Genomic DNA, 16,246 nt, shown 5'->3' with positions numbered 1-16,246 from the left:
CTGAAGCTAGGTGGTTGGTTGATATTATCACGTGATGTATTCAAGAAAGATTAGACTATCCAGAAATAAATGTAGGAGTTAACTAACTATAATAAAAGTCGTTGCATGTGCATTACTGGAAAAATATTTGTTATGTCCTACAACATGAGCGTCCCTTTAAAACCGTTTTACATTACAATACAGTGGCAGTTTCATTTAGTGCACCAATGTTTGCATATTTTAGTCAATTTCTATATGAGGAAACAAGTTGCACATTGGTCAATGTCTGTTTAATCATTTAATCAATACATGAGGACACAAATTTAACTTTGGTCAATGTCTGTATAATAAAATCAAACAATATTTGTGGAATCAATTCACACTTAGGTCAATGTCTATAAGATTATTCAATCACTATATATATGTATTGATACGTATGTTAAATTTCAATATTGACACATAATGAACATCAACTTTACTAAATACAAACTGCGGGAAAAAAATGATAAACCGTGTATACTACTCTATATTCTTGAACATTCAATAACACAATAACAACGTTTGATTAAACGTTCACACTTTTACCAAGACTTCGTTCTCGTGTGGTAAGAAGCCAACTTGTTGGTACATTTCATACACAATCAGCTACTTACATTTCCTTTGATAATACACATTCATTCACTATTATGTTCATTTCTAATAACAAAATACTACACGATTTGTCATTTATGAAAATATTTAGAATTTAACCTAATTTAAACGTCATGTTTTCCGTCAAATATTTTCACAATATCTAAATTGCCCGATATATGTGGAATTAAGTATTGTATAAGCGGATTTTTAGTTTGATACTATAAATGTTCTTAATATTTACAAATACTTCACACCGGATATATATTTCACTCATATTATTTGGCAGGCTTGATAATTACCTATACTAAGTTGAATACTTTGACGAAATTCTTGAATTCAGGTCTTTTATCAGGCCTGCAGGTGACAAACATCATCTTCTTACGTGGACAGTAAGCCACACTGAGTGGTCCCTCTATCCCCTCCTCCTTCCCCAGCAGTTGGGTTACATTGCCGGTGAGCGTGTCCAGCAACAGGATGTTGTCACTGTCCCTCCCACACACGAGCAGCTGGTTGTCCCCAATGGCTGTCAGACCATGTAATGAAACCAGGTTCGGGTCCTGAAAGGACTGGAGCACCTCTAGTGAGATGCTCAGCTTGGTAAAGGAGTTGGTGTACCAGTCTGATATATAGATGGCCGAAGTCCGGCTGTCTCTGGTCACTGTCAAATTCCAGGGAGAATGAAACAAAAGTTTTTGACTGCTGTCTTTATCCACACTCTTCTTCACTTTTCCCTTCATGTCCATCAATACAACCTTGCCTGGGTTGGTAAAGGACACTATTAAGTTGTTATCACAGAAATCTATTCCATGACAGTATCCATCTACTTTAACAACATCCTGTAGTGAGAAATTCCCCTGAGTAGATACGAACTGTATCTTCTCCTCCATAGGCAGAGTGACGGCTGCCCTGTCCCCGGGCAGGAGACACAGGTCCATCGGGAAAGCTGGCAGTTTCACCTGAGACACCAGCTTGTTATTATCGGTATCTACCAGCTTCAATGAGTAATTATCGCAATCTGCCAGTATGAGCCTGTCCCCGGTCAGGAGGGCAACACTGGTCAAGTAGCAGTCGCGGATGTCATCTGATGTCTTCACTGAAATGTCAGGCTGTCTGATGAACTTGAACTGGCTTAAGTTTGAACTGCCTTTGAAGTGGAGTGAAAGTAAACATGATCATAAAAAGTATATAAAATAATGATAATAAGAATAATAATATTAATTATAATAATATTAATAATAATGATAATAATAATTATAATAATTATAATAATAATAATAATAATAATAATAATAATAATAATAATAATAATAATAAAATAATAATAATAATAATTGATTATGATAATTAAATAATTATAAAAATAATTATAATTATTATTATAGTATGAATTATAATACATATAATTTACCGGTACGATATTATACAGGCTTTTGAAATCAGACAAATCAAATGCATTACTTTTAAAAATTTAAAAAATGAAAATTTAACTTAAGGTTAACGCAGCGTCAACGTGACTGGTTAGCTTGAGCGACGTCTACTGACTTTGGAAAACAGATTTATCAACTACATAGGTAATGACAAATTAGTCAGTGGTTGTGCACAAACCTTTTGGTGATTCATTTTGTATGTGTTCGTGTTGTTGCTGAATCGTTCCGAGTTGCCGTGGTTGCTGCCTCTTCTGTTGTAGTCGTTCTTGATGCCCTAACGCCGATGCTGATTCATCTGGAAATATAATGGGTACAGTTTAAGTATATATATCGTTTTTTTATACTTTAACATTAAAGTATATACCATTCAAAATTATATGACACAAGTTTTTCGGATCTAAATTCTATTTGCGAAATATTATTTGTCGTATATTTTAATTATTATACTTTTGTTAAGCACTGAGTGCACTTTACAACATATCTTTTAACGTTATGTTAAAGAGCCGTCTATAAGCTTTTGCAAAAAAAAAAAGACTAATAAACTGCGATACATAGGACATGTCACATTAGTCCGTGGTTGTACGCAGACCTTTTTGTGAAAAAGCTTTGATTTGTTTATGGTGTTGTTGCGTCGTCTCCTGTTGCCGTTGTTCCTGTGTCCTCTGCTGTTGTCGTTGTTGTTGCACTAAAGCCGAATTTAATTCGCCAATTTCCAGCCCTCCTATTGCTTTTTCAGAAGCTATTAACTGCTCAGTTTCGGGGTCCCTGTGCAACTTGTATCGGGGAACTTCACTCCTCCTGCTCACCTCTCCCAGGGCTGCCTGGAGACCTGCCAGCTCTTTTATAGCTCGCTTTCCTACTATTAATAGAGTGTTGCTGTTGTCGTCCTGTGCTTGTAGCTCAGACTGTATTTTCTCAATGGATGAGTTCATGTTAGTGCATTTTGATTTAAGTTCATTTAGCAGTGTCTTGGATGTTCGTTTCTTCTGTTCAATTTCCGCCAAGAGTTCGTTTTCCCTTTTATCCAGGTACTGGTTAATTTCATTCCTGAATTTGCGAAGCTCATTGATATTGGTAAGGCTTTCTTCGTCAACTGATTTCATGATCGCCTGTATGTCGTGTGAAAGTTCGCCAATGTTAGTTGCCGTCTGGACAAGTCCTGTTATAAGGCTATTGTATTCTGCAACCTGCTTGTATCCTTTTGCCACATGCCAAATTCTCTCTACCTTACAATTGCGATGTTCCTCATCCTCAAGTAAACAGTCTCCACACAAAAGTGAATCATGACGCGGGCAGTAGTATTTTATAAACTCGATAGCATGGCGCTGACATGTTTCTGTAAACATCTCAGCCTCATCATCCGCGCTGAACGTGGAAGGCATATTGCTCCTGTCTTGGAGGACGTGGTTCTTAGTCAGTTTCATGTTTCTGTGTACTCGTGCACATGAAGAACACAGGAACTCCTTGCAGACAGGACAGAAGGCCTTGGAGAAAACCTTCTTGCCGTCCGCCGCGCATGGCTGGCAGTACGTTGGTTCAGGCGCCGATCCAGATGCAATTTGTGCCTTTCGACCTGGAACTGAACCCATCCTTCCTAGTGTCTGAAATATTTTAGGAAAATAGCGTAGATAGAACATGAAACATTAAGCTATTATGAAGGAACAATACAATGCATTTATTCCGTAACACATTTATAGGCCTCAGCCCATATGCACCCCAACTCTCTGTACCTCTTTCTTTCGTTTTCCATCCACTTTAAATGTTTTAATTATCTCTCTCTCTTTCTCTCTCTCTCTCTTTCTCTCTCTCTTTGTGTTCCACTCCCCATCTCCTCTTATCCTCTCTTCTTCTCTCCATCTCCCACCCCTTTCTACTCTCTCCCTTAATCCCTTTCCCCCTTTTCATCCACGCTTACCCCCTTCTCAGTATAACTCTCTTCCCCCTTTCTCTTTCTCTCTCTCTCCCAATCCCCATCCACTCTGATCCTCTCACCAACCTTCTTTCTCTCTTGTCTTTCTACACTCTCCCTCAATCGCTGTCCCTCTTTCCATTTCCTCATACCACTTCTCAGTATCGCTCTTTCCTTCTTCTCGCTCTCCATCTCCCTTCATTCTCGTTCTCTATTCCACTCCCGATCCCCTCTAACCATCTTTCACTATTTCTCTCTCTCTCTCTCTCTCTCTCTCTCTCTCTCTCTCTCTCTCTCTCTCTCTCTCTCTTGTTTTAAAGCCATTTTACATCCATTTCTAGTCTTTTATTTAACATGATTTGTATAAAAGATCACCGCTAGGCAGGTGTTAAAAAGCACAACAAATAAAAATTTCTTTTATAGAAAAAGGAATTATATCTTATTGCTAACTTGCTGGTAAACACGTAATGCAATTTATAAGTACGAGTATCATTTTAGGTTGATACAGATAAAAAGAATAAGGCTTTATTAATTTTAATTTGACCCTAACGATCAAACTAAAAAAGACATACATTTATAGCTACGTGGACACTTTTATTTTAATTATTTGTTTAAGGTGACTGCAAAGCTTCATGGGCGATCATTGATTTGAGTTTTGTAGATCTTTATTGACATTGTTGATTCGGTAGTTGTGACAATTTAAACACAAACATATTGTTTTTGAATTAAGACATTTCCGGAAAAACGTAAAGGCTTTTTAATTGGAAATCTAATACAATTTTCTTACTTAAAAGTTGCAGAACACCTAATTACAGATTCACATGTTACAGCGGATATATGAATTATGCTTGCTAAATATATTTTTTTAAATGTTGTAAATTTTGTTCGTTCAAACGATGTTTGCATTGCTTGTTTTTGTTTTTGCTTTACTTCCCCTTAACACATAATAAAAGTACTTCATCATACCACAGGTAACAGTGTCGCACATTCATTAGATAACAGAGGCCATCCACCACTTAGTTATAGATTTGGCATATTCACCCGACAGTCGAGACCATATACACAGGTAACTGTTCGACCTTTCATTTAATTTCCGAGGTCATACATAAAGGTAACTGTTCGCCCTTTCATCTGTTGTCCGAGGTCATACACACAGGTAACTGTTCGACCATTCACGTGATGCCCAAGGTCATACACACAGGTAACTGTTCGCCCTTTCACTTGATGCCCGAGGTCATACACACAGAGGTACCTGTTCGACCTTTCACTTGATGCCCAAGGTCATACACACAGGTTACTGTTCGACCTTTCACTTGATGCCCAAGGTCATGCACACAGGTAACTGTTCGCCCTTTCTCTTGGTGCCCGAAGTCATACACACAGGTAACTGTTCGACCTTTCACTTGATGCCCAAGGTCATACACACAGGTAACTGTTCGACCTTTCACTTGCTATCTGAGGTCATACATAAAGGTACCTGTTCGCCCTTTCACTTGTTGTCCGAGGTCATACACACAGTTAACTGTTTGCCCGTTCACTTGATGCCCAAGGTCATACACACAGGTAACTGTTCCCCCTTTCACGTGATGTCCGAGGTCATTCACACAGGTAACTGTTCGCCTGTTCACTTGTTGTCCGAGGTCATACACACAGTTAACTGTTCGCCGTTTCACTTCATGTCCGAGGTCATTCACACATGTAACTGTTCGACCTTTCACTTGATGTCCGAAGTCATAAACACAGGTAACTGTTCGACCTTTCATTTGTTGTCCGAGGTCATACACACAGGTAACTATTCGCCCTTTCACTTGATGTCTGAGTTCATACACACAGGTAACTGTTTGACCTTTTACTTGATGTCCGAGGTCATAAACATGGGTAACTGTTCGACCTTTCACTTGTAGTCCGAGGTCATACACACAGGTAACTGTTTGGCCTTTCACTTGATGTCTGAGGTCATACACACAGTTACTGTTCGTCCTTTACTTGATGTCTGAGTTCATACACACAGGTTACTGTTCGACCTTTCACTTGATGCCTAAAGTCATACACACAGGTAACTGTTTTTAATAGTTACCCAATGACTTGGGTTATGCACACATTTGGCAGTTTCGAACAGTGTGATAGCATCATCATACACACAGGTGACAGTTTCGCAATTTTACCATACGGCCTCAGTCATACACAGGCGCGGCAGTTTCGCTCTTTTAACAGATGCCCAAAGTCATACACACTAGTGGAAGTTTCGCACTTTCACTCGTAGGTCGAAGTCATACACAAAGGTAGCAATTTTGTATTTTTATCAGACACGGAAAAGGGAGTTTCGCACTTTCTTCAAATGGGCAATGAAATACATATGGGCCACAGTTTCGCATTTTTATCCGACACACTGATGACAGTTTTGCAATTTTATCAGATGGCCGAGGTCATGCACACTGTTGCAGCATTGCACTTTCATCAGATGGTCGTGGTTTTACACACAGGTGGCAGTTTAACACGTTCAAACGATGACCGAGGTCGTACACAAAATCGGCAGTTTCTAACTTTCATAAATGGCCGAGATCATATACATAGTTGGCAGTTTTGCAACTTGACCGCATGGTCAAGGTTATACACACTGGTGACACATTCGCATTTTCAGCCGACAATTAATGTTAAAACAGAGATGGCACTATCGCACTTTCACCCGATGGCCCAAATTATACACACATGTGGCAATTTCGTAATTTCATCAACGTTAGTGTACGCAAGCAAACGTATATGAGTAGTTTATTTCTAAATTGACTAGACCATTTATTTCATCAGACACGAGAAAGTCTTGCCTGCCTTTGATCTGAGATATATGTACCATCGTGTACGTGGGCGGGGGGAATGGGATAGAGTGTATGCCTTTGTCTGTTGGGTAAGAGGGAGTGTATATGTACGGATACGTGTGAGTGGGTAGGGGAGAGTGAGTGTGTATGCGCGTACGTGTGTGGGGGAGAAGGAGTACATGGTTGTGTGGGTGTGGGTGGGCATAGGGCGTGTATGTTCACGAGCATGTGTTTGGGGAATGGCTTAACGCGTTAACGTACGAATGTGAGGAAGATGAAATGTGTGTTCGCGTAAGTGTGATGGGAGTGGGTTAGCGTGTTTGAGTAAATGTGTGTAAGAAAGTGCGTGCACGTGTACCAGTGTTGGGGAGTTGTAAGCGTGTATGCGTACGTGTGTGTTGTGAGAGGGAGTGCATCTTCGCAAACGTATGTGGGGTAGGGAGTGAATTTTCGCGTATGTGGGTTGGGGGAGTTGGCAAGCGTGTATGCGTACGTCTGTTGGGGGAGAGGGTGTGTGTTTGCGCGTACGTGTGAGTAGAGTGGGGGAGAGGGATTTTGTGTGCGCGTACGTGTGAGTAGGGTGGGGGAGAGGGAGTGTATGTGAGCTTATCTGACATATACATACCATTGTGCAATCCAGCGCTCGTACGTTTCTGGGAGAAGTGAGTGTGTGTTAGCATACGTGTGTGGGGGAGAGTACGTGCATATGTGCGTATGTGTGTCTGGGAGGGAGAGTATGTTCGCGTACGTGTCAGTCGGGTGGGGGGAGGGAGTGTTTGTGCGCGTACGTGTGAGTGGGGTGGGGGAGAGGGAGTTTGTGTGCGCGTTTGAGTTTAGAGGAAAGGGTTAGCGTGTGTGGTTAAAATTCCAAATTAAACTTTAAAACAACACTCTCAAAATGAGTAAAGAGGAGTTTATACATGCATTGTTATACAATTAAAAGTTTATTACGTGTACCTACACTGGTAGTGTTCAGAATGCTTGGAAATGGTTATTACACAACTAAATTCTTTCCTACGCGTGAAGAAACATCTCAGCTTCAACCCCGTTTTATATGTTTGGACTAAATAAAGAAAGTATTTTATAGACTGGTGACTCACTAAATTTTACAGGCGTGTGATTAACAAACGCCATAATGTTTGCAGCTTAAAGCGATAGTAGAATTGTTCGCACAGTAAGGCGTAAAAGTAGGCGTAGTGTGGACCTTTTTTTCTAAGTGAACATATTCAAATTCGACCATATATATTTAGTGGTATTCTCTTATGTACGTCGGTTCGGAACAGAAACTCGGTTTTTAAAATAGAGTTTTGCCTGACTACATGCCGTATTTTGATTTTGGGAGATGTTAATGAATTTTTGGCATACGTTATATAACCAACAAAAGACGGTGGAGTTTCAACATTTAAACGATTGTATAGATCAAAAGTCGCTACGTATTGATCACTGTGTTTTGAAGGTCAAAGGTCGAGGCTAAGTGTCAACATTGAAATATAAGACCTAAATAAACTATTTGTTTGGGGTAACACGACCCTACCAAAAAAACAGCCACAAATCTTAGTTATGTGTTTCAAAAATAAAAATATACTACCTTCAACACATTTTGTTTAAACATTAAACTGTCATTAATGTAAGACAGAGTAAAGCTAAATAACAACAGTATTTATATATTAGTAATAGGTAATAACAAACTACAAGAAATAGTACAATTTGTAAGAAAATGAACTTTATGTATATACAAGAATAATTGAATATAAAAGAACTATTATAAAACTACTGACCTACCCTAAATGTTAACTTTGATTATGCTGCCTGAAACAGACATTGGTTGGCCTAAACAAATATTTGTTCGTTTATATAATGCATGCACGGAAATTAAGACCGATTACTTTCGCCTCATTTCCTTTATTACGAATATTCTATATGTATGTTCTATATGTATGTTCTTAAACACAAAGGTTTAAAAATACTTATATAGGAAATTGCTGTCTCCATTTTGTAACTTTTTCGAAACTTCGGGTAAACTTTTGCATTTGCCAGTTTCGCACATTTACCCGATGACCAACATATACGTACATACACACATATGCGACAGTTCAAACAAAATTGATTTGTATATATCGCAATTTATGACCTTTACTTTAAATAGGTTTCAAACCAAAACATTGGCGAGCAATCTTGCCTTCGAGTTCTATGCTTATTGAATTTCAATCCATATTATCAAATAGTGAAGGTCAGTAGTGACTGCTTTATTTTCTTTTTCTTAGTCAGTTGTTTTATAATATATTTTATTTTAGTCTATTTTATTATCTGTTGTCATTTACTTCAACTTAAATAACGAGTTTAATTATATATTTCACGATATGCCTGTTTAAAAAAATATAACCGCCTCGTAGATGTGTATAGTATGGGTGACGTTTACGTATTAACCAGAAAAAATAGTGTTTTTTATCTTTGTGCTTAAGTTGTGACGCGTTATAAAAAACCTTCCAAAGCAGTCTTGCTTCATCACCGTGCCAATTCACAAGAAATTTTCAGACAGCAGGACAATAAACAGGGGTTGCTTCGACGCCAGAGCAATACACAGCGATTCACCGACAGCAGGGCAATACACAGTGATTCACGGACACCAGGGCAATACACAGGGGTTCTCCGACACCAGGGCAATACACAGTGATTCACAGACACCAGGGCAAAACACAGCGATTCACCGACAGCGAGCAATACACAGTGATTCACTGACACCAGGGCAATACACAGGGGTTCTCCGACACCAGGGCAATACACAGTGAATCACCGAAACCAGGGCAATACACAGTGATTCACGGACACTAGAGCAATACACAGCGATTCACCGACACCAGAGCATTACACAGTGATTCACGGATGCCAGGGTAATACACAGGGGTTCTCCGACACCAGAATAGTACACAGTGATTCACGGGCACCAGGGCAATACACAGTGATTCACCGACACCAGAGCAATACACAGGGGTTCTCCGACACCAGGGCAATACACAGTGATACACCGACACCAGGGCAATACACAGCAATTCACGGACACCAGGGCAATACACAGTGACTCACGGACACCAGGGCAATACACAGGGATTCACCAACACTAGGGTAATACAATAGTGATACTCGAAGCCAGTATAATACACAGGGGATGGTCAGACACAAGGGCAATATGCATAGGTTGCCCCGTCGCAAGGGCAATCAAAATGTGGTGCTGTTACACAAGGGCAATAAAAAGGGGATTCTTAGACCCAAGTGCATTATTTAATGTCTCATCTCACACCAGGGCAATACAAAGGGGATACTTAAACGCAATTCTATCAAATAGGGGATGCTCCGAAACAAGGAAAATAACCAGTCGGCTTTCCGAAACCTGGACTTCACACAAGGGCATTGGGAAACAAGTAATAAATTAATAAGAGTAATATGTGCTGTAAAAGTTATATAACTGATATATTTATATCCTTCTAATACATGGTCAACATTGTTATATACAAATGTTCACGCGTTGTTATATAATATCAATAAATGTCGGACATCCCATGGATAAAAGCGCCCATGTTAGTTTTATTAGTTGGACAAAACCTCCCACTTCAGTTCTAAAGGAAAAAACAAACTCGAATTTCCATGGGATGTTATGTACGGCTCCGGGCTATTATATACAACGTATAACATAACTCTTATTTTTATTCTAAAGCATTGTAATCGTAGTTTTTTTTAACAATTATTTGAAAAAGAAAAGAAACAGAAGAAAATGATAACAATCTCAGACGATAAAGACAATAAAGATGTATATCAATGCACATAAGTGTTGTAATATAAACAGGCTTGGGAGAGGGATAGTCATTTACTGAAGGCTTGAACTATGTGTTTGTGTTTTACGTTTAATGAAGGTGTCTACCTCAACGAAGGGATCAAACAGAGCACAATGCATATGTTGAACGTAAGGATGGGGGTCCATATTTCAAAGGACACTACATGTACAAGCCATGTTATCAAAATATCAGATATTAACCCGGTTAAGTGGCAAAACGTATTGTCACCACAATAACGTTAGAGCGAATCAATCATAGGCGGATTAGTTACTATGAACATTAACCTGTAGCTGCCCAAGACCTGTAATTTTGGAAGACCAGAAGATCGGAAGATATCATTGCCAACGGTGTGCTGACCTCTAACCATTAGCGTTCAATTATAGGAGCTTATAACCAGTAATGCTTTTGGAACCAGACTGTCAGAAGATGTCAGTGTTCACAAAAAATTTTCAATACACTTGAGAACATACTATCATGCGCATTCTTAAATATCAGTTTCTCGACAATTTTTCTGGTTTATATACTCAACTGAGCTCATTATTAAAAATCGTTTATAATGTTAAGGAAAAGAAATTAAAAGTTTCTTATAGCATTTTTGTAATATCAATTAACCAATTTCGTGTGTACTAAGCTAGCTCATTATAATAAAAATGAACATACATTAAACTTGAGAATATATTTGAATATATTTTGCACCAACCTATATTCTGGGCTTTAAACCTTTATTCCAAAAGATTTTTCGAGTTTTACAAGAGAATATATTTATACCAAAAATATGATATCTAAAACCATGCTACGATATCAACAAATTTTAATGATAAAAGGTAGAAGATTGAGTTATTTGGCTTGTTAAATTTGAATGACCCGTAATCGTATGCTATTATGCCCATGATCAGACTTCAATAGCGTTGCCTTTGTCAGAGTAGACGTTAGGTATTGTTTGCATGATCTTGTAAAGGTACGGCTGATAACTTACTGAAATATTTTGTCAATGGTTAGCACACAATTATTTTATCAAAGGTCATAGAACTTCAGATGTTTTGAATATTTTAAATAAAGACAAAACTACTGTTTTATAAAACAGCATAAACACAGTGTGTGTGTTTTCCGAATATTCGTCTTCAAAGAAAGTCATGGTTGGTTTTAAACAATGTTGTCCAGTTGCATTTGACCATTAGCTGACCCATTTGGTTGTCACTATCAGTAGGTCGAATATCAAGGTTACGGTTAAACCTTATGTATTCCGAATATGTCATATGTTAGGGACACACTGACTGTACTGTGACATATTGTTTGCACAATTACTTTAGGTTGATCTTGAACAGTAGATGACTAGGGCTTCGTAGGTTAAAGCTGAAGGTCACTGACATCGTATTTGTATATATTTATGAATACATAGAGTAACGATAAATTGATATTAAAACTGTTGATTTTGTAAAACATTTTACAACGATTGTGAATAATTGACATTACCTATGGTAAGTCAATATCGTTGCAAATATGTTGTACGAGAGTGTGGTCTTGTGTTGTAGAAGAAACCTGAGCTCCGGGATAAACCCACTTGTCCGGCTTGGTCACAACCAACCAAACTCACACACGCCCAAGCCGGGAATCGAGCCCGAGACGACTAAATGAGAAGCATTTTTATATACAAATGTATGTATTATGTACTATTTGCTAAGTTTGTTTTTGTTTGTTGCCGTACACCGTTTTGTCTATCTGCTATTTTGATGTTTGTCTGTCCTAAATAATTGTTCCTTTAATCAGGATCTTTGTTACATTTATTGTTATTATATAATTCTTAGGCTTGTATTGTAGCATTATGTGGTTCTTTTTTAAGTGTGTTGGAAATCGACCACCCTTTCTTAAACTTGTTTAATCCTTTCTTAAACATAATTTCTCTTTTACCTTGTATGTTATGTTCCATGTATTGTAGCATAAGTTTTCTCTCTTGCTTAATGCTTGTTTGACCTCGATCCTTTTGCTTTTTGCTTTTTATCAGGATCTTGTTAAGGATAATGTTTTAGGCTAAGAGGCTTGTCTCTGTGATTTCGATTGTTGTATTGGAAGCAGTTTATACATAGTTTGGACTCAAGAAGAATGGTGCTCCAAGGTTTATTTGCACTACCAATGAACGATGTCACATGAACCCGTTATTGGTCACATGTGACAGGGGCATATCAAACAACTGTGTACTCGTACATCGACACCTTGAAGTATGTGTTTGATACACGTTCAACTTAAAGTTATAAATAGACATGCTTCAACTTTTGTTTATACGATATACTTACGGTAGCACACCCCCTTATGAAAGCATTCATTTAAAACTCTTCAATTTGAATGAATTAGCCTAAGTTGTTCATCATATGACTACATATCCTGAGAGTTTTAAGGTAAAGGTTCGAATCCACCCAAAAGCACGAATATTATTTTTATTATTTGTTTTAATTTGTTATCATTTCGAATTCTCACAGTAATTAAATACATTGATACACAACAATATTAGCTATTAGATTTTCAGTATCATTTTATTTTAAATGTTGATGATGTTGTCAATAATGTATTATTTTTGAAGCAAATATTTTTTTTTGATACTATGATACCAAATTATTAACAAAATGTTGAAACATAAATAAGATAAAGGACTCTTCTTGTCTTTCGAGTGTTTCGTTTTGTTTATATACAACATTTTTTATGTTTTAAATACTTGACGGTAAACTTCTTTTTAGTCCCGGAAATAATACATATTAATCAAGTATCAAGTTGATCAAAGTTTGAAATGATGCCCATTAGGGTCTTAATACCTTTATTTCACGTTCTTCTTAAAATGAAACATGCATATGCCTTGCCATAACATATTTCAACTAAAGTATCTATAAGGCAATGTTCACGTGCTTAATGCGCCCAAACCAGAGTTTTCCCAGCACAGTGGCCTATGTGAGGTTGAAGTGTTGCCAAATGCCTACCACCCTGGCATAGTGGCGATACCCATGATTGTTTCACGTGCACGTGCCAATGCCTCGAACATGACCCATAGCAGCCTATTTAGCGATGCATAAGGCAATGTTCACGTGCTTAATGCGCCCAAACCAGAGTTTTCCCAGCACAGTGGCCTATGTGAGGTTGAAGTGTTGCCAAATGCCTACCACCCTGGCATAGTGGCGATACCCATGATTGTTTCACGTGCACGTGCCAATGCCTCGAACATGACCCATAGCAGCCTATTTAGCGATGCATAAGGCAATGTTCACGTGCTTAATGCGCCCAAACCAGAGTTTTCCCAGCACAGTGGCCTATGTGAGGTTGAAGTGTTGCCAAATGCCTACCACCCTGGCATAGTGGCGATACCCATGATTGTTTCACGTGCACGTGCCAATGCCTCGAACATGACCCATAGCAGCCTATTTAGCGATGCATAAGGCAATGTTCACGTGCTTAATGCGCCCAAACCAGAGTTTTCCCAGCACAGTGGCCTATGTGAGGTTGAAGTGTTGCCAAATGCCTACCACCCTGGCATAGTGGCGATACCCATGATTGTTTCACGTGCACGTGCCAATGCCTCGAACATGACCCATAGCAGCCTATTTAGCGATGCATAAGGCAATGTTCACGTGCTTAATGCGCCCAAACCAGAGTTTTCCCAGCACAGTGGCCTATGTGAGGTTGAAGTGTTGCCAAATGCCTACCACCCTGGCATAGTGGCGATACCCATGATTGTTTCACGTGCACGTGCCAATGCCTCGAACATGACCCATAGCAGCCTATTTAGCGATGCATAAGGCAATGTTCACGTGCTTAATGCGCCCAAACCAGAGTTTTCCCAGCACAGTGGCCTATGTGAGGTTGAAGTGTTGCCAAATGCCTACCACCCTGGCATAGTGGCGATACCCATGATTGTTTCACGTGCACGTGCCAATGCCTCGAACATGACCCATAGCAGCCTATTTAGCGATGCATAAGGCAATGTTCACGTGCTTAATGCGCCCAAACCAGAGTTTTCCCAGCACAGTGGCCTATGTGAGGTTGAAGTGTTGCCAAATGCCTACCACCCTGGCATAGTGGCGATACCCATGATTGTTTCACGTGCACGTGCCAATGCCTCGAACATGACCCATAGCAGCCTATTTAGCGATGCATAAGGCAATGTTCACGTGCTTAATGCGCCCAAACCAGAGTTTTCCCAGCACAGTGGCCTATGTGAGGTTGAAGTGTTGCCAAATGCCTACCACCCTGGCATAGTGGCGATACCCATGATTGTTTCACGTGCACGTGCCAATGCCTCGAACATGACCCATAGCAGCCTATTTAGCGATGCATAAGGCAATGTTCACGTGCTTAATGCGCCCAAACCAGAGTTTTCCCAGCACAGTGGCCTATGTGAGGTTGAAGTGTTGCCAAATGCCTACCACCCTGGCATAGTGGCGATACCCATGATTGTTTCACGTGCACGTGCCAATGCCTCGAACATGACCCATAGCAGCCTATTTAGCGATGCATAAGGCAATGTTCACGTGCTTAATGCGCCCAAACCAGAGTTTTCCCAGCACAGTGGCCTATGTGAGGTTGAAGTGTTGCCAAATGCCTACCACCCTGGCATAGTGGCGATACCCATGATTGTTTCACGTGCACGTGCCAATGCCTCGAACATGACCCATAGCAGCCTATTTAGCGATGCATAAGGCAATGTTCACGTGCTTAATGCGCCCAAACCAGAGTTTTCCCAGCACAGTGGCCTATGTGAGGTTGAAGTGTTGCCAAATGCCTACCACCCTGGCATAGTGGCGATACCCATGATTGTTTCACGTGCACGTGCCAATGCCTCGAACATGACCCATAGCAGCCTATTTAGCGATGCATAAGGCAATGTTCACGTGCTTAATGCGCCCAAACCAGAGTTTTCCCAGCACAGTGGCCTATGTGAGGTTGAAGTGTTGCCAAATGCCTACCACCCTGGCATAGTGGCGATACCCATGATTGTTTCACGTGCACGTGCCAATGCCTCGAACATGACCCATAGCAGCCTATTTAGCGATGCATAAGGCAATGTTCACGTGCTTAATGCGCCCAAACCAGAGTTTTCCCAGCACAGTGGCCTATGTGAGGTTGAAGTGTTGCCAAATGCCTACCACCCTGGCATAGTGGCGATACCCATGATTGTTTCACGTGCACGTGCCAATGCCTCGAACATGACCCATAGCAGCCTATTTAGCGATGCATATGGCAATGTTCACGTGCTTAATGCGCCCAAACCAGAGTTTTCCCAGCACAGTGGCCTATGTGAGGTTGAAGTGTTGCCAAATGCCTACCACCCTGGCATAGTGGCGATACCCATGATTGTTTCACGTGCACGTGCCAATGCCTCGAACATGACCCATAGCAGCCTATTTAGCGATGCATAAGGCAATGTTCACGTGCTTAATGCGCCCAAACCAGAGTTTTCCCAGCACAGTGGCCTATGTGAGGTTGAAGTGTTGCCAAATGCCTTCCACCCTGGCATAGTGGCGATACCCATGATTGTTTCACGTGCACGTGCCAATGCCTCGAACATGACCCATAGCAGCCTATTTAGCGATGCATAAGGCAATGTTCACGTGCTTAATGCGCCCAAACCAGAGTTTTCCCAGCACAGTGGCCTATGTGAGGTTGAAGTGTTGC

General features: G+C 40.0%; 1 protein-coding gene across 2 annotated transcripts; it reads right to left on the bottom strand.

Moving 5' to 3' along the window:
* Nucleotides 1-833: 833 nt before the first annotated feature.
* On the bottom strand, nt 834-11,378 carry LOC128222886 (E3 ubiquitin-protein ligase TRIM33-like). 2 transcript variants are annotated; one of them, XM_052932057.1, is made up of 4 exons: nt 11,292-11,378; nt 2,629-3,640; nt 2,218-2,334; nt 834-1,756 (listed from the first exon to the last, which is right to left on the bottom strand). In XM_052932057.1, the coding sequence occupies exons 2-4, from the start codon at nt 3,626-3,628 to the stop codon at nt 912-914; spliced, it is 1,962 nt and encodes a 653-aa protein (XP_052788017.1). In that variant the 5' UTR covers nt 3,629-3,640; nt 11,292-11,378; the 3' UTR covers nt 834-911. The 2 variants fall into 2 exon arrangements, with proteins under 2 accessions (XP_052788017.1, XP_052788018.1); XM_052932058.1 differs by having other exon boundaries at nt 834-1,705.
* Nucleotides 11,379-16,246: the final 4,868 nt, after the last annotated feature.

This window comes from Mya arenaria, chromosome 17 (assembly GCF_026914265.1).
Source record: "Mya arenaria isolate MELC-2E11 chromosome 17, ASM2691426v1".
Classification (NCBI taxonomy): domain Eukaryota; kingdom Metazoa; phylum Mollusca; class Bivalvia; order Myida; family Myidae; genus Mya; species Mya arenaria.
The sequence above is the reverse complement of the archived record's forward strand: the minus strand, read 5'-3'. Positions and strand labels throughout refer to the sequence as shown.